At 37.4% G+C, this 24,669-nt stretch overlaps 2 protein-coding genes across 2 annotated transcripts; one reads left to right on the top strand and one right to left on the bottom strand.

Moving 5' to 3' along the window:
• Positions 1 to 8,384: 8,384 nt before the first annotated feature.
• LOC115960186 (xyloglucan galactosyltransferase MUR3-like) lies at positions 8,385 to 11,166 on the top strand. Its single transcript, XM_031078955.1, has one exon. The coding sequence runs from the start codon at positions 8,943 to 8,945 to the stop codon at positions 10,806 to 10,808; it is 1,866 nt and encodes a 621-aa protein (XP_030934815.1). The 5' UTR covers positions 8,385 to 8,942; the 3' UTR covers positions 10,809 to 11,166.
• An 11,618-nt stretch (positions 11,167 to 22,784) lies between these two features.
• LOC115961760 lies at positions 22,785 to 23,543 on the bottom strand. The gene has a single exon (XM_031080684.1). It carries the CDS (start codon positions 23,541 to 23,543, stop codon positions 22,785 to 22,787), a length of 759 nt encoding a protein of 252 aa, XP_030936544.1.
• Positions 23,544 to 24,669: the final 1,126 nt, after the last annotated feature.

The following is a 24,669-nucleotide window of genomic DNA, read 5'->3' as shown; positions in this document are numbered from 1 at the left end:
CATATGTTAAACAACTATAAGAAGCTTAATGAACAATTACAATTTATTGGATATTTTATTTCTCAAAAAGATGTTTATGTTTAATCAAGGATCAAAGATATTTGGTATATAAATATGTATATATATATATATTTGATAATCTTAGTAAATCTGACTATAAGTCAGGATTTTAGCAACTATAATTAACCGAAGAGTCTAAATTTTCACTCAAAGGTGGTACTCTTTATTATCTGTCATTTATCACCTCAAGTTTCAGAAGCCATCAATTTTTTTTCCCAGTTCTCAACAATATTTTATCGTGACACTTTTTGTCCATTGATCGGCAACAATTGTGACTTCCATTAACATGAGTTGTGGCATGTAATGAATAATAGTTATGTCAACCATAGTTGCAATAATATATTGTCCTCCTGTCGCAACATTGTGGCCTCAATCAAGTAATCAACTCAGAGTTCAGGGGAACAAAAATAAAAGAGTCCACTTAATCAATTACTAGTATGTCTCACTTGTACTATTTTTACTTGTGGCCTATAAATTTTTTCTAATTTCTAGACCAACTAGTATATGATTTTTATCTGCTCTAACATGTCATTTTGAAATGGTGATATATCATATTTCTAGAAGTACCTATCGATTGTCGGAAAATTGTCCAAAATAATTTATAGTTATTTAAAGCTATTGTCACTCATGATAGGTGCAAGAGATGTCTAGGAGTCCCAGTATTATCGAACAGTTCAATAGGGTGGTGTCTGTGTTGAAGTCTTGTGTAAAAATTTGCTTTGGGATTAGGATTGAAAATTATCTTCATTTTCTAACTAATAATTATTGCAACAGTTTTGAAAGAGTGAGATTAGGATTACTTATTAAGAAACATTAAGAGAGAGAGAGAGAGAGAGAGAGAGAGAGAGAGATTAAAAAAGGATGCATCTTGTTTGATCTTTTAAACAATTTCACATTGCTTCTTTGACAAACTATATTTCTGTTTTTGAAATGTAAATAGAAATTTCCATTTATCTTTACCAACCCAGTTTAATAAACTAAAGTGTCTAAGATTTTTAGAGTATGGGTAAAATATACAATACGTCAGATGTAGTAAAAAATATAAAATACTTAGTATTCTAAAAAAAAAAAAAAAATTCCTTTTAGAATTTGGTAGATTAGCTACTTTTGTGAGAGTTCTATTGACTATTTTTTAACTCTTTAGTCCCCATTCTTGCCCAAAAATGTGACTGCACCCTTTCTCTCCTTAATAATTTTTGGATCATTGGGTTTGTTTAGTGCTAAGTGCTGGTGAGTTTGAGATAGTCACAGAAAAGATAATGAAGAGAAAGAAAAAGCAATACCAAAGAAGCCAATTGGTAATAAGGATCTTAAGCAATACTAGATTCTTTGTGTTGGAAAGTGACTTAAGCCATATTCCAATAGGATTGGCTTACCTTGTAGGAGAGGCAAACAACCTTACCCATAAAACAAGTTAGGAATCATAAAGAGAGAGAGAGAGAGAGAAAAAATCAACCACTAAAATGTTCATGCACTTCAAACATGCAGGAAAAAAAATAGAAATCTCGAACCACCAACAGAAACAATCAAATATCTCATGGACCCAGAAGCCAGCCCAGAGGTCCAAGACTACTTCTTTGAACACCCCAGCTTGGAAGGAAGGAACGTTGGGGCAGCAATGTTCATGCGCAGTAGACCTAGAGGTGAGTCTCATGATTCTTGTTGCATTAACATTTATATAAACAACAATGTTCAAGGTGCAAACAATTCCACTTTGTACGGGAGTGCGCTCAGAATGAGAGACCCAGGAGTTAGCTTGTGTTTTGGGGATGTCAAGTTGAGTAGAAGATCTCAAACTATCAACAAAATAATGTACAATGATACGTTAGGGATTGGACTTGGGTTTTGTTTAAAGTTTTTATCTGTGATTATCATACTATTTTTGTTGCTATCATTGATATAAAAAACTCGGCTTGTATTGAAGACTGGTTCAATAGTAGGCCAAGTCAAAAACTCAGCAAATTTACAATTATTTCCTGATTTAATTTAAACTCCAATAATTTCTTGGATTCAAGATTTAATATTTAAAAAGTGGACCAATCATGCATTTCCTTTGATTGTTTAAATGATCGAAGTTTTCATTTTCTTTCAAGTGTGTTGTAATTGTATTATATATCACCGAAATAATGGGGAATCTAATGCTAACCACGAAGTTCTATGATACATACACATGGCAAACATCCAGGTCCTACGTGCTAAAAATACAACAAATACAGGGACTTCCAACTCCACATGCAGATCTATCAATCACAAAGTCCAGGAGTTCTTATTTCATTTTTGTTTCTTTAATCCCTTAATAAACTATCACCACAAGTTACATTGCCAACATTGCTATGTCACAATGTCCATTTCGACTCAAATAATAGTTTAGTGGTTGCCCACTCTTTCTACCCATCAAATGTGTGATGCCCAACCCCCAGGCAGAAAGCTTCACAACAAGCAGAGTTGTAGGCAGGTTGGGGAAGCATCTCAAATGGGTACATGGGAGTTTGAGATTAATTCTCATTCTTCAACTTTTTTATGAAAAAGCACATATAGTATGTATATGTAACATATAGTGATAATTATATAATAATATACATTCATCACTCACCATAGTAATTATGTTGTTAAGTGTCCCTCGATTCTCCCCATCTCTCCCCTAATTTTTTCTTTTCTCTAATCTCTAATAAATTTAATGGCTATCTTCCTATGTATGTGTAATGATTTGAAAAAAAAAAAAAATAGTAACATCTGCGCTTATATCTTAAGAAGATTAGTCAAGTTATAATTGGAGCTCCTCATAATTATCTAATAACACCCGATGTGAAAGTTGGCACACGCTTACCCAATACACACTCAATCTAATTCAATCCAATCCAATCCAAGATCCACTGATTGTGTGTGCCTATTTTGTTTCTTGGCTACAAGATCGACTATTTAACCCTAGCAAATAGTGTTGTGATTTGGATGGCATTAATACTAGATCAATAAAATTAGCCATATTTGTTCCACCAGCTCTTGTGACTTTTGAGAATACCGTTGTTTCTTCCCACACATGTTGTATATATCAAAATTCCACAAAGCATAGGGACTTAGGGACCATCTTCAACCTTATCACCACACATTTTACACATTGCCACATTGGGTCCTTTTAAGACCTCTTTCTTCATTAAATTTTTATGAGCTGTTCGAATATTGGAGAAACTTTATCACCAGAGTCTTCCTTAGCAAACTGGACTTCTTTATTTGCATCTAGATTAGAGAAACTTCTTGGTGCTTAATTAATTGGAGAATTTATAGCATTATTGGATTCACCAATATGATTGGTTTGATTAAGATCCTATCACTCTTTTAAGTTAAGGGCAAATAGTTGACTACAATAGTGCAGATTGCGCTTTTGATGGTGGAAAGAGCATACCATACATAATAATGAGGCAAAAGGCATTCATAACTAGAGCATTATGTCCCGGAACTTTAGGATCTTGGAATCATATAAAGGGGTCTAACTTGGCTATTCAAAAAAGTGAGAAAAAAGTGAATATAACAATAATATTAAAATTACACTTGATCATTGTTTACTCGAGCTGGGGGATAATAGATAATTAGATGCTACCATGTAAAGGTACAATTTTGATTTTAGTTTTATATGGATAGTTTGCTTTTACTTGGTAGTTGGAGTCCATTCTTGTCTTAGTTTATGGTCTATATTAAGTATTCCTAAGTTTTGTTTAACATATTTTAACAAAAAGACTATTAAAAAAAAACCATCGAAAGACACTTTTTTACAGAATAACAAGTGAGATTATAATTATGTCGAGAGTCTTGTAGTTCAACAGGTTAATATCTCCTAATGTTTTCATAACATTCAGATTCAAATCTTCTCTCCCGTTGTATTTAACTATTGAAATTATAAAAAAATGAGAGATTATAAACCTATCTTTGTACTTTCATTTCATACACGTGGAGCTATCCTATTGAGTATTCATATGAAGTAAAAGGTCATGATGTAACTGCATTCACTTTCCACACCCTAATTGGATCATGCTCCCCTCACATGCGTTTAGAACAGTCAAACCTCAAGACCCCCACTAATTTCGCCCAAAGCCTGTAACTCCTTTCATTTGAAATGGAGCTGGCAAAACATGCATGTTCCCTGCAGCCTCATTCTTCGTGTGTGGATCGATGATCTTCATTTATCTAATGTAACACAATGAAAGGTAATTGATACAACCAAAAAAAAAAAAAAAGTTTAATATAATGTGATCAGATGCAGTGTGTTGTAAGTAGAGAATGGTGTACTTTGTATTTGTAAAGATTTCATTAGTAATAAGGTGACTAACATTTACGATGAGTTTTTGTTTTGAGATCATGGTGATAGTTAATCTAATATAATTTGATAATTGAATCTTATTCATATGAAATTTCAAAACATTCTTAGGATGTTGATGGGTTTGGTAATAAAACTTTTTGTCTATAGAAAAAAAAAAGTGACAGAATGTTAGTTTGATGGCATCCAACAAAATGAATTTAATAAGAATTTAAAATTTGGTTATGCAATTGCACTATTATATGGCACATAACAAGATAAGATACCAAAGTTGGTTTCATGCAACAAAATTTTAACAGTTCCTATAAATAATTAACATGATTCGCATTGCAAAACATTATTCCGTAAAACCCCTATTTGCTGATTTTAGTTCTGTGGGTGCCTACGGAAAATTATTATGTATTTTTAAAGTAGAAGTGGTTTTCATCCTTTCACATGAATGATGGATCCTACCATAAATTTAATTAATATAATCCACTGTTATGTAAGAAAATGGAGTTTCATATTACTATATTGAATAATTATTCTTCTCAAAAAAATATTGAATAATTATTGAATGCTTAACAGAGTTAATGAAAATTAGGAGGACCAAACATACAAAATTATATGGATAATTCGAGTGTAAAATGAATGTAAAAAGCAAAGTGAGAGACCCGCATTATACATCTACTCCTTTAATTATGTTATTAATACTTTTTTTTGAGAAAGTTTTATTTTTATTTTTATTTTTAATGTTATTAATACTTGATACAAACATAGATAATTTTCTTTTAGAGATAGTTTCAACCTATGATGTCTGCTCTTTATGATTGCTCTTTATCATCAAATCAAGACACCAATTAGTTTTGGGTGTAAGTGGGGATTGAATCATAGATCTCTTATTCGACAACAAGAGACTTTACTAGTTAAGCTAATTGGAACTCACAAACATAGATAAAAATTAGGTGTGAAGTTTTGGGTTTTTTTTTTTTTTTTTTTTTTTTAAGTTATTTATTTATTTTTATTTTTTGCCTTTTTGTATTTAATTGTTTTTTTTCCCTTCTTATTGTGTTTGTAAACACAAAATCTCAAGTTGGGAAATCAAACAATCAAAATAGTTTAACAAATTTAAATTTGTATTGATGAATGTGTGAGGGCAATTCTCTATATTTTGATTCTATTATAATAGAATAATAATAGAATAATCATCTGATTTAATCTCCTTAGAAAAATCTTCAATTCAAGAATTGTCTTGATTCAAACACAAATTGTCATTGCTTTGATTGGAAAGTAGATTGAAAGATCTTTGGAATAAAATTGCAATGAATCTATGGCTGTGTGCTTGTTAGAAATTTTGTGTTCTTTGCGTTTTTCATGTTCTTTGTGTGTTGTTCAAATGCTCTTGATCTTCAAAGATTTGTAGTGAAAGTTCCTCGGGGCTTTAAAGCTTAAATCCAATGAAGCTTTGATTGATTAGAGTTTTTGAAGTTTCTGGAGGCTTTGAAACTTGATTCCAATAGAACTTTAAGACTTGGAAGGATGGTTTGGATGAATGTTCTTCGCACTTGAAGATTTGTGGTGGAAGTTCTTTGGGATTTCGAAGGCTTAAATTTGTAGGTCTTCACTAATTTGTAGTCTCTTAGAGCTTGTAGAGGCTTTTGAACTTGATTCCAGTGAACTTTGAGATCTAGGAGGATAATTTAAATGATTTCTTTTGAATATTTTTTGTATTTGAAGGTTGAAATTCTTGGAATTCTTGGAAGGCTTTCGAGCTTGATTTTGGCATAGTTTCGAAACTTCTAAATGTGCTTGAATCTCCTCCATAAGACTGAGGGGAGTCTTTATTTATAGGAGTCTTGAGGAGATTTGAAGGCACATGATTAGCTCTCATTGGTGACATGTGTCATGATTTAAATGGACAAATTTTATGTCTTGTTTTCCGAGGGAAACATGACATTATTTTATTTTATTTGTTTTTGAGAAGGAACATATGACATTATTTGATTAGTCAAATTGTTCTAATATAAAGTACCACATGATAGCTTTTAATTAGACTACTCATGTTACTTTAAATTAAATATCAATGTATGTCAACGTGTGATTGGCTCTTGGACATCTTTTATAATTTTTATTCATCGACACTTGAAATGTTTATCATTGGTCTTTGAATAATAAAAGTGGACGCATTATCAATGTCTAAAAAAAATGTTTTTTACCCCCCAACAAATGTTGTAATGATTGGTGTTTGATAAAGAGGTCAACTTGTCTAATAGATTTTACCACTAATGGGAATTTTTTTTTGCCAAACAAGGCTAAACTTCTAACAGTGTTAATAAAAATGATTCTTTTTTAGAATCTAATAAAAATTGTGTTAGTAGCTAAGTGTCTTGTAGATCAATTGACTGTTATTGTTATTTCGAACGAAAACACCTAAGATTTAAATTCCTCCATCTCTATTGTAATTATTAAATTATTTGAATTATCAAAAATAAAAAATAGTATTAGTAATGGTTCCCTAAAAAAGTGACGTTGTTGTGAAAAACATATATATATATATATATATTTTTTTTTTTTTATGTTATTGTTTGATTGCGAAAGCAAGCAAAATTGGAAACAGACCATGCATGTTGGTCCTTGCATTTCAATAAGTGATGAAAGTGACCGGATCAACTATTTTCACTTTTGTTAAATTAATTTACTGTAGCATGTATTTGTTTTTGCCGTCTTTTGATTTTATTATGTCAACAACATCATTTTCTTAATCAAAGCCGTGCTAGATAAGTATAAAAAAAACTCCGGGATATTAACAAAGGAGTGAAGGACAATGACACAAGTTGTGTAAAGTGAATAACTCATGAATTCACACCTTTTAAGGTTCCTTCTAAAGACAGATCAGATTGTTGAATTGTCAAACATAAATAAATAAACTGTTCCTGGAGCCTCACCATATACCATGAATGGATGTGAAGAATCAAACTTTAGACAAATTGATTGCTTTTCCTAATTTTTACATCATGAATAATAGACAAATTTTTTGAGAAGCCAAGAATAATACACAATCTTACTCGATGGACCCCTATATAAAATTAAACACGGATGGCAGTGCCATCGGCAATCCAGGGTTGGCTGGTGCAGGGGGTATATTGGGTGACAGCTCTGGCTGGTGGCTTTTAGGATTTTCGTTAAATTTGGGCATAGTAACCAATAATATGGCTGAATTGGCAGCAGTCCGATAGGGACTTTCACTAGCATGGGATTTGAGTTTTAAGTTTATCTAGATTGAGATTGATTCTATTAGAGTATTATCATGAATAACTAATAGAAATGCTACTTATCCTCCTGATATGACGTTTTTAATATATGATTGTAGGAGCCTCATGAAGTAGGAATGGGAGGTGCAGACGCATCATATATACCGTGAAGCAAATGGATGCACGGATGCACTAGCGAAGCGGGGAACCCGCCAACAACATCTTTTGTCTTTTGTAGTACCTGTCCCAATTTTGTATACCACTATTTTGTTAGGGATTTGGCTAGCCTCGGGAGTAATAGACTGTGTGCCCGACGGTTGGATTATGATGTTGTTGTATGAACTCTATATTAAATAAATAAGACATCTTGTTTCTATCAAAAAAAAAAAAAAAGAGTAATACATAACTAGATGTACCATGATAGTAAACATCAAATATCTTAGTAGTGGTTGATTAAATTATTCTAGAACCACAATTTTTATATCACGACTCTAATATAATAAATTATAAATAACTATTTATCACTTTCATATAAATCTATTACTTATAATTAGCAATCATAGTACCAAAATTGTGTCACCAAATTTTGTTGCTTTGTATTTTTAGAAAGCTGTTATTAAACCTGAATTATCCCGACGTAAGTGGGATGCACTTAGTTTCACCTTATGTCCTACACGTGTAATAGGCAAGGTCTAACTTCTAGTACCGCCACCTCCTAGAATTTTCATTGGACTTCCTATAATAAATAATGGAAATGGAATAACCTTAAATTTGACATTTCTCACAAAAACAAAACCACCATTTTCCTTTTATCACATCATGATTCAAGAATTGCAAACGTAATTTCAGGAAGCCCCTCACCCTCCATCGGTTTCAGCACACCGACACGTTAACCCACAAAGTCCACGCGTCGAAATCTCACCGGCTACCGACATCAAGACAAACCTCAGCGCACGTCGCTAACGTGCGCCTGCGCCACCCCAAACCTCAGTGACTCTCAGTTATATAAAATAAAACTCTCCCTCGGTTCTCTTTTCACATTAAATCTATCAAAAATTTATTTAAAAAAAAAAAAAAAAAAAAAAAATTGTCGATCTTGCTCAGAAAATCAAAACCCAGTAAGTCTCTCTCTCTTTCTTTCAATTCTCTTTGTTCTTTAAATTTCTGTTTGTGAAAATCTTCATTTTTAGCTCTCCTGAAGATCCGCCAACTGATTCAACAAAACACTTTCTTTGTGATTTGTTTTGTTGAGAAAATAGTTTATTGGGGATGTGTGTGAAATGGGATTTTCTTTGTTTTGATTGTTACTGTTAGATAATTTTGGGATTGATTTCAAGAGGGTGATGCGACGCCGTACGGCGTCGAGTGTTCCCATTGAGCAAATGGAGAAGGGAACCGGAAAGAATCACAACACTAGGCTTTGTTTCTTGGCATCTTTGTCAGCTTTCTTTTGGATTTTGTTGTTGTATGTCCATTTCGTTGTGCTTGGAACTAGTAATACTAATGCCACTGATGATTCTCTTAAATTACAACCCAGTAATGTTAACACCGATTCCATCAATACCCATTTGCCCGATCCCCATCAAATTCAATCTGACACCCATTTAGAAACTGCCCGGGTTCGCGAACCCGAGAATTACCCTGAATCTGACGCCCATTTGGAAAATATTCCGGCCCGTGAACCCAAGAAACCCGGGAATTATCCCAAATCTAGGCAGGGTGGGAGTGGTGAGGCTAAGAAGGAAACTAAGAAGGAGACTAAGGAGAAGGAGTATCCTTCGTTTATGAGGGCGTTGAGGACGGTAGAGAACAAGAGTGATCCGTGTGGTGGGAGGTATATCTATGTTCATGATCTTCCTCCAAGGTTTAATGAGGATATGCTTACGGAGTGTAGGTCTTTGAGTCTTTGGACGAATATGTGTAAGTTTACAACGAATGCAGGGCTTGGTCCGCCGCTTGAGAATGTTGAAGGGGTGTTTTCGGATACTGGTTGGTATGCAACAAATCAGTTTGCAGTTGATGTGATATTTAGTAATCGGATGAAACAGTATGAGTGCTTGACGCGTGATTCGTCTCTTGCCGCGGCTATTTTTGTACCCTTTTATGCAGGGTTTGATATTGCACGGTATCTTTGGGGGCACAATATCTCGAGGAGGGATGCAGCTTCGCTTGATCTGGTTGATTGGCTTATGAAGAGGCCGGAATGGGGAATTATGGGTGGGAAAGACCATTTTCTCGTTGCAGGGAGGATCACTTGGGATTTTAGGAGGTTATCGGAGGAAGAAAAGGATTGGGGTAACAAGCTTCTGTTCTTGCCTGCTGCGAAGAATATGTCAATGCTTGTGGTTGAATCAAGTCCATGGAATGCTAATGATTTTGGTATTCCATATCCCACGTACTTCCATCCAGCAAGGGATGCTGATGTGTTCAATTGGCAGGAGCGGATGAGGAATTTAGAAAGGAAGTGGCTCTTCTCTTTTGCTGGTGCCCCACGTCCTGGCAATCCTAAGTCAATTAGAGGACAGCTTATTAATCAATGCAAGAGCTCAAAGCGCGGCAAGCTGTTGGAATGCGATTTTGGGGAGAGCAAGTGTCATTCTCCAAGCAGTATAATGCAGATGTTCCAGAGCTCTCTTTTCTGCCTTCAACCTCAGGGCGATTCATACACCAGAAGATCAGCTTTTGACTCTATGTTAGCTGGTTGCATACCTGTCTTTTTCCATCCCGGGTCAGCATACACACAATATACTTGGCATCTTCCAAAGGATTATACAAAGTATTCTGTGTTCATTCCTGAGGATGACATCCGAAAGAGGAATATTAGCATTGAGGAAAGGCTGCTTCAAATTTCTCCTGAGCAGGTGAAAATCATGAGGGAGGAGGTTATAAGTCTTATTCCGAGGCTGGTGTATGCAGATCCTCGCTCAAAACTGGAGACTCTCAAAGATGCCTTTGATGTTTCTGTGCAAGCAGTTATTGACAAAGTTACCAAGTTGAGGAGGGACATCATTGAAGGTCATACAGACGATAACTTTATTGAGGAAAACAGTTGGAAATATGCTTTGTTGGAAGAGGGACAGCGTGAGGTGGGACCTCATGAATGGGATCCTTTTTTCTCAAAACCAAAAGATGGCAATGGGGATTCTGTTGATTCATCTGCAGAAGCTGCTAAAAATTCTTGGAAGAATGAGCAGCGATCTCAAACGTGACACAGAGGTAATGATCCATCAATATAATTTGCGGTAATGTCTAAAGCAAGGAGAATGCAGCTTAGAAAAACACTGCCCACCTTAAGCCCGGAAGATTGCTGGTATAAACCCTTCTCAGGACATGTCATGAACTCATTGTAGAACTTATTTATTGGCCCATATCCTTGTTTAGAGTCAAAAAATAGACAGTTTCTGCTTCTTATATGTTTTTATATAGGACATTTTACTTTCTGCATTTTTGAATCTTTTTAGTGATTCTTTTTGTAATGTATTGTAGCTGAGTTTTCATCATATCATCAAGTTTATGTTAGTTTCCAATCAATGCATACAGGAAATAATAATGAGTGATTAAAGATCATTTTTTGTGCTTTAATATAGGGAGTGAGGTTTGATTGCAACTTCACTCCGTGCATTAATTTTAGCCTAATTTACACTACGACATTTTTCGTCAGGGAGTGAGGTTTGATTGCAACTTCACTCCATGCATTAATTTTAGCCTAATTTACACTACTACATTTTTCGTCCTTTTATATTTGGTCTGAAGTTTTATTTTTGTATGTGATAGTCTCAGTTCTGAAAATTTATTTATAAAAAAAAATGCTGGAAATTTGAAGATAGATGGCAAGCAGGGTATTAATATGCCCCATTAAAACACAAAAGTGAAGTGAAGTATATTTACTGGCAGATGAATGGATAGAAAAAATTGATTAGTACTCTCTAAATTCTTTGGTGTCAAAATTGCAATGATTTCAATTTCAGTGATGAAAATTATTTCTGGATTTAATACTTAAAATTATTTTTGATTTTTTATTTTCGGAGGTGTGATGCCTTAATAGTTAATACTACAATATCATTTTTGATGTTTAGTTTGTGATAATGTTGACACTGCTCCATACATGCTGATCTAGAGTTGTTGGTTTTTAAGCTTCATAAGCTACACACAAATGGTGTTCTTAGTTCTTAAAACTCTAGCCCCTCCGCAAAATTGTTGGCTCTGCAATTTGAATGTAACTGTGGTTACCGATACATGTCTTCTTAAGTGGGGTACTATATTTCTTGATGTTACTGCATGAAGCAAAGTTTAAACATATCACGTTACACATGTTGGGAGCAAGATTATATTCTGCTATTTTGCGTGCTCTGTAACCATATCTTGCCAAAAAGAAGCAGCAAATTAGTAAATTACCCTATGTAAAATTTCTGGCCTTGGCGATTTGCATGTCTCTATGGGGCAAGTGTTGTCTAAAAGTACCAAATTTGATGATGTTATTACTCATATAGGGCAAGTGTTATCTAAAGTCTAAACCCATAATATTCTACCATGTGTGGAGCAAATTTATCTTATGCTATTTGGTGCATTCTATGACTATTTGCAATTTGCAGCCAAAATGAACAAGTGAACAGAAAATTCACTGCCTTATTTTTGCTTAGCGACCAACTTAAAAGGGTTTCGTGTAGGGTCGACCAAACCAGTCTAGCTAAGTGTTTATTACTGTGATGGTAATACTGCAATGTGTCATCCCAAATCCTTTATTTCAAAAACCTTCCCAGATTCTTTATTATTATGATTTTTTAATTTAAAAAAAAAAGAAAAAAAAGAAAAAAAGAGAGAGATTTGCATAACAGGAAAATATCATATATCATATCATATGTTATATTATAATTATAAAATAAAAATTGGGACTTAGAAGTTGTGGTGGCTCTTGACGCTCAATTGGCAATTTTTAGTATTTCTAAAAGAGACATCTAAGATTCAAATTATCAGTGCTTAACTATCGAATTATCCACACAAAAAAGTGTTCATGCCAAGTGGTGACATACAAAAGGTTTTTGTGAGGACCCAATTTGAGTCCCAAGCCCAGGAGTCAAAAGGATCTTGGCCCAAAGAGCTCAATACAATGAATTTATAGAGATTGGGTCAAAAAATTAGGCTCTAATGAATTGGACAACAATTATGGTGGGTCTAGAAGACCTGAAAGCAAAAATAAACAGGTTTTATCCAAAGAAAATTGTCATCGGCACAATTCGAGATGATGTGTTCTTATATATATCTCTTTTGAATTTGATTACAAGTCTCATTCTTGTTGTTACAGTGTTTTTCCTTTTTTTTTATCCTCAATCCTCAGTGTATTATTTCTTTTTTATACTGTCTTCTTTCTTTTATCTCCACCCTCCACATGTAGACTAAGTTTCTGGTGTTGAACCTTGTCCCATTAACACTTTCCTGAAATCTTTGGGAGTAGCTGTAAGGCTGAAAATTATTATTTAGGTATCACTTCCACATTAATGCAGCCAGATCGTTAGCTACAGAGCATTCAATGTGGTGGTAACATCTTTCTCTTGGATATATCATAGTTTCCCTTTGTCTTGTGCTTTCATGATGTGTATCCTTATCAATAGAATCTTCCGGAATGTTGCTCTGGATGGTAGATCACACCTTTTAACCTCTGCTTTGCTCAACTGAGGAGGCATTCCTCCTCGAACCACCTTCCTGGACCCTCATGACCAGACCCCATTTCTTCATTTACTAATGCGGACTTCCACTTACTATTTAGGTATTACTTCCACATTAATGCAACTAGAGAGTTAACTACAGAGCATTCAATGTGATGGTAACAGCTTTCTCTTTGATATATCATAGTTTCCCTTTGTCTTGTGCTTTCATGATGTGTATCCTTATCAATAGAATCTTCCGGAATGTTGCTCTGGATGGTAGATCACACCTTTTGACCTCTGCTTTGCTCAGCTGAGGAGGCATTCCTCCTCGGACCACCTTCCTGGACCCTCATGACCAGACCCCATTTCTTCATTTACTAATGCAGACTTCCATGATAGCGTTTACCCGTCTTCGGATTACTAGATGTTCTCGGATTGGGCCCCTGGCCCAACATATATATAGATATATACTACTATGAAGAAAATGGGCTTTTGCCCTTTTTTTTTTTTTTTAAAAAAAAAAAATCCAGCATTTTGCTCTCTTTTCCAAACTAATTAGGGAAATGCCACTCTTTTGAAACTCAATTTTCTCAAAATCGAGTTTAAAAAAAAAAAAAAAATCTAGAGCTCTATAGTGGTATTTTAAGGAGCCTATAATGACGTTTTAAGGACCTATAGTGGCGTTTGGAACTTGAGCTCCATGAACTTGAGTTCCATGCAAGTTTGTTTTTTTTTTTTTTTTTTTTTTTTTTTTTTTCATGGAGCTCAAGTTCTAAAACGTCACTATAGGTTCCTTAAAATGTCACTATAGGCTCCTTAAAACGCCACTATAAGGCTTAACTCAATTTTGAGAAAATCAAGTTTCAAAAGAGGGGCATTTTCCTAATTAATTTGGAAAATGGGGTAAAATGCTGGATTGTTTGATAGAAAGGGGCAAAGGCCAATCTTGAAATGCTGGATTTCAATATCACTACAATTACCCTGCTCTTATCATACATCATCTCTGTTTGCATAAGTACCTTTTTAACTACCCAACGCACACTCCTGATGCTTTGGTATCTGAGACGTGCGTTCATTAAATTTCTACGGCTCCATGTTCCCCCCGTTCTACAGTGCGATGTGAATCCAACGGCTGGGGATTTTATTGGAACTCGGGTGGGAATTCTCCCGCTTGTCTCTCTCTCTGATACAAATATTACTTGAGCACTTCATTCATTTCACTTTTGCACTCATAAATATCAAGAGCCAATCTGAAAAGAGTTTTTTTCTTTGTGTAAGTCTTTTTAAATATTTTCATTTACTTTATCTTCTATTTTTTTTTTTGCACAGAGCCCTTTTCTTCTCGACCCTCTTAATTTCCCTTTACCATCTTAGTACCTTCAACCCTCTTTCACATATGGGTAGATTTGCTTACTTGGTAGACTCTGTGGAGAGTATAGAAAGCTTTAAAGCTCAATATAGAATCCCGTCAAGAGTCTCCATTAGATATTGTAAGGAAGGGGACTAGCACACTCAGAGGCAGGTGGGAGAAGTGGTAATTCTGATAATTGCTTTTATAGAGGGAGGGATAAGAATCCCCATGGGCACAATCACTAGGGATTACCTAAGGGTTCATAGATTAGCCCCCACCCAATGTGCCCCAAATATGTTTAGGATTTTAGGTAGCGTAAACGCCCTTAATGAGAAAATGGGCTTAAACCTTACCCATCACTATATCAACTGGGTCTATAACCTTCACTACTTAAAAGGGCAGGGATATTACCTAAAATCTAGGTACTTCGAGGTTAGGCTCATCTCATGCCTCCCTGAATCTAACAAAGGCATAAACAAAGACTTTCTAATTGTTTCAGGGGAGTGGCACGATGGCCTTCACTGCATGACGAGAGAGGGGATACCAGGTGGGGTTTTTAGGTCTAGGTTTATTACTTCAAAGTCACCCTTTTTTCCCTTTGACATATTCTGTACCTATTTTTCTCCATTTATGTTTGTAATTGAACTTTCCTTCAATTTGTGCCCCTTTTTTTCTTTTTTTTTTCAAATGGTTTTGCAAAAAAGCACACCGCCGTTTTGAATTTCAATCTCGTTAACTAGCCAAATCTAAACAAGATACTTAAAGCCAAGGTTTTTTTTCACAATGACGGTCAGTTACGAGCGGCCTACCTCATCCTCGACTACAACCCTCTTTCATCGAGTTTCTAGGTGTCGAAGTGCGTGATAAAGGCAAAGGACCCGTGCTTGCACCTGATCAACGTTATTGTGCCTGGCTTTCTCAACCTAGGTCCGAGACTACAAGGTGTACTAAAGGTAGAGCCATTCCTTCAGTATAAGGCTGAGGACGAAGTGACCCCTTCACAACCAGCCACCAAAGAGGAAGAAGAAGAAAAAGAAGAAGTAGTTGAAGTGCTTGATTCTGAGGACAATTTCGAGGTCTTCAACCGACCTTAATCCCTAGAGGCTCCTATCGGTGACTTCAATCATCTACCTTTAGCATAAGTAAGCCAGACACAAGGAGATTCCTCCATTCCAGAAGTTATGGGGATACAGCGCAAGCCTAGGGCTAGTCTTTTAAAGATCATGGAGTCTCAAGCTAGGGGCAGGCACCCGAGGTGGCTGGTCAAGTTAAACACCCCTCTTTCCCCACTCTTCATAACCCTCAGCCCAAACTTGCAGAGAAAAAGGGGAAACGGGAGCAGAAGGGGAAAGACGTGATGGAAGAGGGTTGAGGTGTCCCTCCTAAAGAGAATGAGCCTCAAAGAGGGGCCAAGATAGCCAAGACTACCCAGACAAGGTCCTTGAGCGATGGGGCACCTAGAGACAGGGGGCGTGATCTTTGCACCAGGGTTCCAAACTGGAATCCCCCCTGGTGTTAAACAGATCCCCTCTCCCTGCGAACTCCTCAATAAGGGACTTCTAGTAGGGGAAGGCCAGGTACGTAGCAGACGCTGTAGAGCAGGCCTTGCTACTACCCGACGACATGGCCTATCTGAGGACCATGAAGAGACATAGGGTGTTTCTAGGTCTGAAGAAAGACCTCGCCATGGTAAGTATTTCAAGCTAAGCTCCCTTTCTCTTTGCTATTCTATTATTTATTATATATATACATACATACATATATATATATATATATATATATATATATATGTTTTACTTTTGTCTTTCCTTACTGCTACATTTCCTTTGCAGCCACTTTTAGGGCTGAGGAGTTGGTGAATATCACTCATCAACAAATGAAGGACGAGGAGGGCAGGCAGATTGCTGTTGTTGAGGCCTTCAATGTGGCAGAGAAGAGGGTCAAGGAGCTGAACGCCAAGCTCACCGAGGCCGAGAGGGAGAAGAAAAGCGCTGAGTCGGCCTTGGAAGGGGCAGAAAGGCAGGCTGAGACTCAGCGCAAGCAACTCTACTAGGCTGAGGATGAGCTTGCTGCAGCTTAAAAGCAAATAAAAGTGCTGAAGAAGAAGTTGGACGATGATGAGAAGGCTAGGGACCAGGCCGAACAAGATGGCTACGACGTGGGGGTAGTTGAGATCGAGGAGGCCCTCAGGGCTGAGGTCTTGAGGGTATGTAGAGAAAATTGCCTCCAGGTGTGGAATGAGGCCCTCAACTTGGCTGGGGTTGAGGCCTCGCCTCCTCGGCACTTAGGAGAGCAGAGAATGTTTACTACCCCTCTGCAATCTGGGCACCAAGCTCCTCAGCCTCCTAGGATGATGCAGCCCTCAAAGGTACGAGCCCTATTGAAGAGGTTCCGACCAAGGACCTTCCTCCTCCTAGTAGTCCTCCAAAAGGGGCAGAGCAAACTGGCGCAGTTGAGAAGGAGAAAGAAAACCCCAAGGAGGTCGCCCTTGAGATTACGAAGCCCTCAGCTGCACCCAAGGATTCTTTTGAGGGAGGGGTGGTTTCCCAAAGCCACGAGTTGGTTTTGGCAACTTTCCCTATTCCTGCCAAGGAAGAACCCAAGGGTAAAGGCCCAACATCCTCAGCAGCAGCAACTGCCCAGCCCGCTAAGACTCCAAAAGACAAGCTTGTAATAAAAATGAAGCCATGAGTTGTCTTTTTTTTTTTTGGACTGTTGTTTTTGTTTCCAGGATTTGTAATCAATTTACCCTTTTGTAATCTATTTTCCATTTTCTAAGACTCAGCTTAATGATAATTATAAGCTTTTCTTTCATACTTGTGGTGTTTACATGAATCCTAACATACTTTCTGTATCATTTAACACTTAACCAATGTGACAATGAGATATAGCTCAATTTAGTTATCTGCATAAGTGGTAGCACAGTTACTACATCCCACATGATCAGCAACAGGACAAGCTAAACCTACTAAGTCTACCGTCTCAACAAAGTATACCCTTAACTTCAAAAACATACATAATGATAGAGCATCCATCCATGTCGAGCTCCACCTAACCCTCCATTTATCAGTAAGTCTAAGGAACTGGTGGTGATAATCATTCTCAAACAGATCATAGATATCTTACAAATGCTTTAAGTGATGCTCATGAGTGCCCATTTAATCAAGTCACTACAATGAAGATCTCTGCCATTCAGCATAGCTGGTTCTATTTGATACTTAAATAAATAATAGAAAGTATTAGTTTATCCAAGGCACATGGTCTGAGGAACCAAACATGACCAAGGTTCTGTTTAACACTTAGACAAATAATAGGAAGTGTAAATTTACCCAAAGTATGTGGTCTAAGGAACCAGACATGACCAGGGTTATGTTTAACACTTAGAAAAATGATATGAAGTATTAATTTACCCAAAGTATGTGGTCTGAGGAACCAGACATGACCAGGGTTTTGTTTAATACTTAAACCAATTATGAAGAGTATTAATTTACCTAAGGGATGTGGTCTGAAGAGGCAGACATGACCAAAGTTCTGTTTAACACTTAGAAAAATGATATGAAGTAGTAATTTACCCAAAGTATATGGTCCGAAGAGTCAGGTATGACTATAGTTCTGTTTAATATTTAAACCAATTATGAAGAGTATTAATTTACCCAAGGTATGTGGTCCAAGGAGTCAAGATGACTAAGATTTTGTTTAACACTTAGAAAAATGACATGAAGTATTAATTTACTCAAAGTATGTGGTTCGAAGAGCCAAGCATGACTAAGATTCTGTTTAATACTTAAACCAATTATGAAGAGTATTAATTTACCCAAGGTATGTGGTCCGAGGAGCTAAGCATGACCAAGGTTCTGTTTAACACTTAGAAAAATGACATGAAGTAGTAATTTACCCAAAGTATATGGTCCGAAGAGCCAGGTATGACTATAGTTCTGTTTAATATTTAAACCAATTATGAAGAGTATTAATTTACCCAAGGTATGTGGTCCAAGGAGTCAGGATGACTAAGATTTTGTTTAACACTTAGAAAAATGACATGAAGTATTAATTTACTCAAAGTATGTGGTTCGAAGAGCCAAGCATGACTAAGATTCTGTTTAATACTTAAACCAATTATGAAGAGTATTAATTTACCCAAGGTATGTGGTCCGAGGAGCTAAGCATGACCAAGGTTCTGTTTAACACTTAGAAAAATGACATGAAGTAGTAATTTACCCAAAGTATATGGTCCGAAGAGCCAGGTATGACTATAGTTCTGTTTAATATTTAAACCAATTATGAAGAGTATTAATTTACCCAAGGTATGTGGTCCAAGGAGTCAGGATGACTAAGATTTTGTTTAACACTTAGAAAAATGACATGAAGTATTAATTTACTCAAAGTATGTGGTTCGAAGAGCCAAGCATGACTAAGATTCTGTTTAATACTTAAACCAATTATGAAGAGTATTAATTTACCCAAGGTATGTGGTCCGAGGAGCTAAGCATGACCAAGGTTCTGTTTAACACTTAGAAAAATGACATGAAGTATTAATTTACCCAAAGTATGTGGTCCGAAGAGTCAAACATGACTAAGGTTCTGTTTAACACTTAGAAAAATGACATAAAGTATTAATTTACCTAAAGTATGTGGTCCAAAGAGCCAAGCATGACTAAGGTTCTGTTTAATACTTAAACCAATTATGAAGAGTAATGCATAACGTCATAAACAGAAAATATGGCAGAAATGACTTTCATTAATAATAATACCTTCACAGGTTATTTATATTCCAGTGGCGTGGTACAACCTTTTCATCTAGATCTTCCAGGTAGTACGCCTTTATTCCAGCGATCGAGGTGATACGATGTGGCTCTTCCCAGTTGGGCCCTAACTTTCTCCATGTTGGGTTCTTTGTAGTACCTAAAACTTTTCTTAATACCAAGTCTCCAAGTGCTAATAGCCTTAACCTCATGTTGGCGTCGTACCCTTGCTTGTGCTTGTATTGATAATACGCCAACTGAACCATGACATTTTCCCTTCGCTCTTCAATTAAATTTAAACTCTTCTCTAACAGCCTATCATTGTTGCTCGGAGTGAAAGAGCTCGTCCTCAGTGTTGTGAATCCGGTCTCTAGAGGGATCACAGCTTTAGCTCCATAAGTCATTGAAAATATTGTCTCTCCTGTTGATCTACGAGGTGTAGTATGATATGTCCAAAGAACATGTGACAGCTCTTCCACCAATTTTCCCTTTGCATCATCCAGCTTCTTCTTGAGTCCATTCACTATGATCTTATTGACAGCCTCGGCCTATCCATTCCCCTATGGATAAGCCGGGGTGGAATACCTATTCGTAATGCCTAGGTCACAATAGTACCTTTTGAAGGCTTTGTTATCAAACTGAAGACTATTGTCCGAGATGAGGGTATGAGGGATCCCAAACCGAGTAACAATATTTTGCCAATGGTTTAGCTTCAACCCACTTAATAAAGTAATCCATGCCGACTAGTAGCCATCACTTATTCCCTACTGCCTTAGGGAAATGCCCTACAATATCCAAGCCCTATTGAGCAAAAGGCCAAGGGCTGGACAGAGGATTAAGGACACCCCCTAATTGATGAATGTTTGGGGAAAATCTATAGCATTGGTCACACTTCTTTACGTACTCTTGTGCCTCCTTTTGCATATTCGGCCATCAATATCCTTGAGTGATGGCTCTGTAAGACAAGGATCTGCCTCCTGTGTGACTTCCACAAATCCCTTCATGTAACTTTTTTAGGAGTAGCTCTACTGCCTCAAGGTATATGCATAGCAAATATGGTCCAGAAAAAGAGCACTAGTATAACTTTTGGTCCTCAAACAACTAAAAACAAGGAGCCTTTCTCCGCACTTTGTCAGCCTCGGACTTCCCCTTACGCAAGATATCTTCTTTAAGGAATAGCACAATAGATTCCATCCAGCTAGGTCTCACCCTTATTTGACGAATATGGACCATTTCCCTCTTCATCTCAGTAGGTTTGCACAAGTTTTCAACAAGGATAACCTGAGGTAAGTTTTGCGCCAAGGAGGTTGTGAGAATGGCCAGAAAGTCAGCATTTGTGTTTCTACTTCTAGGGATTTGCAGTAAGTTGAAAGACTCAAAACCTGATTGCAAGTGCCTAACCTTACTAAAATATTCTTGCATTCTTATATCCCTGACCTCTAACTTTCCCTTCACCTAGCCTACAACCAGCCTCAAATCTAAAAATACCTCCACTGTTTTTCCTCTCATTTTCTGAACCATAGTTATTCCAACCAATAAAGCCTCATACTCGGCCTCATTGTTTGTGGCCGAGAAACTCAATCTTAAGGATTTCTCAATAGTGATCTTCTCAGGAGATATTAAAACTAGCCCCACTCCAGATCCTCTTTGATTAGCCACATCGTCAACGTATACCCTCTAGGATAAAGGCTTTTGCTGGGAGACAGCACCAATTGATTTTCCATCCATATTTTGCTTATCTCCCTTCTCTTCCAATGGGGATTCAGAAACTCGGCCACCAAGTCAGCAAGGATCTGGCCCTTGACAAAGGTGCGAGGTATATACTTGATATCAAAAGCCCCTAAGATTGTACCCTATTTGGCAATCCTTCTTGTGTAGTCAGCCATCCGAAGTATTAACTGAAAGGGGAGTTGGGTTAGAACTACAATTGTGTGAGCTTGGAAGTAGTGAGGGAATTTACTTGTAGCATGTACTACTGCCAAAATGGCCTTCTCTAGTGGTAAATAACGAATTTCTGCTTCATGCAACGACTTGCTCACATAATAAACTGGCCTTTGCACATCACTATCAACCTGTATCAGCACCAAGCTCACGGCATGGGAAGCCACAACAATGTAAGCAAACAAAACCTCATTCACCTCGAGCCTAGACATAACAGGTGGTAGAGAACGGTATTTCTTGAGCAACTGGAAGGCCAAGACACACTTCTTGGTCCACTTAAATCCCTTCCACTTATTCAACAACTGGAAGAAAGGTCTAAACTTGTCCGCTAACCGAGAGAAAAATCGGTTCAAAGTGGTAGTCACTCCTGTTAATCTTTGGACTTCTTTGGGATTCTAAGGTGGCTGTAAACTGTTAATTGCCTTAATCTGATCAGGGTTGACCTCAATTCCACAATGAGTGACCATATAGCCTAGAAATTTACCTAATCCCACGCCAAAGGAGCACTTGGAAGCATTGAGGCGCAATTTGTGTCTCCTTAGTATTTCAAAAATATTCTCGAGGTTTCCCATGTGCTTGGACACTACCTTACTTTTCACCACCATATCATCTATATAAACCTCAATATTTTTGCCTAATTGTGGCTCAAACATCCTAGTCATCATCCTTTGATAGGTAGACCCTGCATTCTTCAATCTAAAGGGCATCACCTAGTAATGGTAATTTCCAGTAAGAGTAACAAAAGCCGTCTTCTCTTGATCACCCATAGCCAGTGGTATTTGATGGTATCATTCAAAGGCATTCAAAAAGCTCATCCGAAGATGGCCTACAGTTGCATCAACTAGCTGGTCTATCTGAGGCATGGGGAAAGGGTCTTTTGGACAGGCCTTGTTCAAATTTGTGAAGTCCACACATACTCACCACTTTCCACTCTTCTTTTTCACCACTACCGTACTGTCTAGCCACTCAAGGTAAAACACCTCTTTAATAGCCCCGGCTTGCTTAAGTTTGATCACTTCATCCTTGATAGCATCAGAATGCTCTTTAGATGAATGCCGAGGTGGTTGCTTTTTGGGGACGACAGCCGGGTTGACATTTAAATGATGGAAAATGAAGTTTGAGTCCACCCCAGGAGCTTCGTAAGCACTTCATGTGAACACATCAATATTCCTCTTGAGAAACACTATCAGCTCTTCCTTCTCTCGAAGAGGCAGCTAAGCTCCGACTTGAAAAAACTTTTTCGAATTATCATCTATAACAATCTTCTCTAACTCCTCACACTTTGCCCCTCCTGATTCTGCATCCATGGATAGCATCAAAATCCTTGATTGCTATAAGCCCCTCAATCTGGTCCCTGGATGGATATTTCACTTTCAAGTGCAGGGTGAAAGAAATAGCCCTCAGGGCATGAAGCCAAGGTCTTGCCATAATGGCAGTGTAGGGGGAGTAAGCATCCATTACAATGAAGTCCACCTCTACCACTTCCGAAACTGCTTGCATCGGTAATCAAATCTGACCATTTGGAACAATAACTTTCCCGTCGAAGCCTAACAAGGGTGAATCATAACTTGTCAAATCCTCAGGTTTCAAGTTTAGCCCATTATACAAATCAGGGTACATGATTTCTGCCTCGCTTCCCTGATCTATCAACACCCTCTTCACATCATACCCTCCAATCCTAAGGGTGACCACTAGGGCATCATCGTGTGGCTGTAGGGTTCCAACCTTGTCCTCATCCAAGAAACTTAACGCTGGTCGGACCTCCATCTTAGCCTTCTTCAGCTCAGGATTGGAGTCCTCAGTAGGTAGCGGAGTTACAGACATTACCCTGGAGGGATGAGAACCAGTCCTTCCTAGAGCAGAGAGGATGACATTAATTGTGCCCAAAGGTGGCCTTGAAGAAGTATCTCTTTGAGATCTGGATCCCGCCTGGCCGCTTTGCCCACTAGGCTGATGTAGAAATTGCTTTAACTTTCCATCTCTGACTAGCTGTTCCAGATGATTCCACAAAGTTTTGCAATCTTCTGTGGTGTGTCCTCGCTCTTGGTGGTATTGACAATGAAGGTTTTGATTGCGCTTCATAGGGTCTCCTCCTATCTTATTTGGCCATTTAAAGTATGACCCATTCTTAATCTTTTCCAAGACCTGATGCACTAGTTCCCTGAACACTGTGCCAACCACTTGAGTAACAATAGACCCTGATTGCCCAGCAAAGTCTCTTCGGGGCCGATTATTGTTGTATCTGTCCCACCTGAAATCCCTCATATCCTGAGGGATAACCTTAGCATTTCCTTTCCCTTATTGTTGGTCTTCCTCAACCTGCTTATACTCGTCAATACGGTCCATCAGCTGACGTACACTCCTAGCAGGCTTCTTGGTCAATGACTTTCTCAAATCATGCTCGGCGGGTAGGCCGACCTTGATTGTCCTTATAGTTATGTCATCGAAATTCCCATCAATCTCATTGAACATCTCCCAGTACTTGTTGGAGTATGTTTTCAAGGTCTCCCCCTCTCACATGGTCATGGACAACAAATAGTCCAAAGACCGAGGAACTCTGCTGCAAGTAACAAAACGAGATCCAAACGCCCGAGTGAGTTCTTTAAAGGAATAAATAGAACTTCCTCCCAGGTCATCAAACCATCTCATTGCCACAGACCCCAAACTGGATGGGAACACCTTGCATATCAAGGTCTCGTTCTTGGAGTTGTTGACACCTCATTTTGCAACATGCATTTAACCTCACCTGGAGGGTAAAAGGGTAATTATGCCTTGGAAATATGCATCTTGATTTTAGTCATTAAATCCTTAATCTCATTTCACCAAAATGATCTTAATGTTGTAACGATCAAATTGACTGGTCATAAACCCTAATCGGACCACCAGATTGAAAGTTATCATCAAATCAAGTTTTAATGGTTGAGATGCATCATCACAAATTAAGTCCAACTATATGTGATTATGAACAATTGATTTTAATTGGTTATAAGTATAATCAATTTGAGATCGATGATGAGTCATAATTTGATTGGTTAGGACTACATTTTATGGTAGGGTTACATACACCTAATTAACTAGATAGTTAAACATTAATTATTCAATGAGTAATTTGTGTAATTATCTTTTAATTAGAGTAAATTTGGAACCAATTAAGTCTGAAATGAGAGTGATTGGAGCCATTTAATGTTAATTGGGAGCTAATTTGGGACCTATTAATGTTAATTGTGCTGAAACCATTTTCTAACAAGGCGAAAAGCACATTTTCGTCTCTACATTTTCACACGATTCCCACTTTGGTCCCTATTTTTTATTTTTACCGCTTTTAGTCCCTATTTAGAAAAACGCCATCCATTTTAGTCCTTTCCATCAGTGCCCTAACGGCAAAGTCCTA

This window comes from Quercus lobata, chromosome 9 (assembly GCF_001633185.2).
Source record: "Quercus lobata isolate SW786 chromosome 9, ValleyOak3.0 Primary Assembly, whole genome shotgun sequence".
Classification (NCBI taxonomy): Eukaryota; Viridiplantae; Streptophyta; class Magnoliopsida; order Fagales; family Fagaceae; genus Quercus; species Quercus lobata.
This window is presented reverse-complemented; position numbering and strand designations above follow the sequence as displayed.

Excerpts from the sequence above, each read along its gene's own strand:
- LOC115960186 (XM_031078955.1), top strand. The coding sequence starts at position 8,943 with ATGCGACGCCGTACGGCGTCGAGTGTTCCCATTGAGCAAATGGAGAAG.
- LOC115961760 (XM_031080684.1), bottom strand. The coding sequence starts at position 23,543 with ATGAGGGATTTCAGGTGGGACAGATACAACAATAATCGGCCCCGAAGA.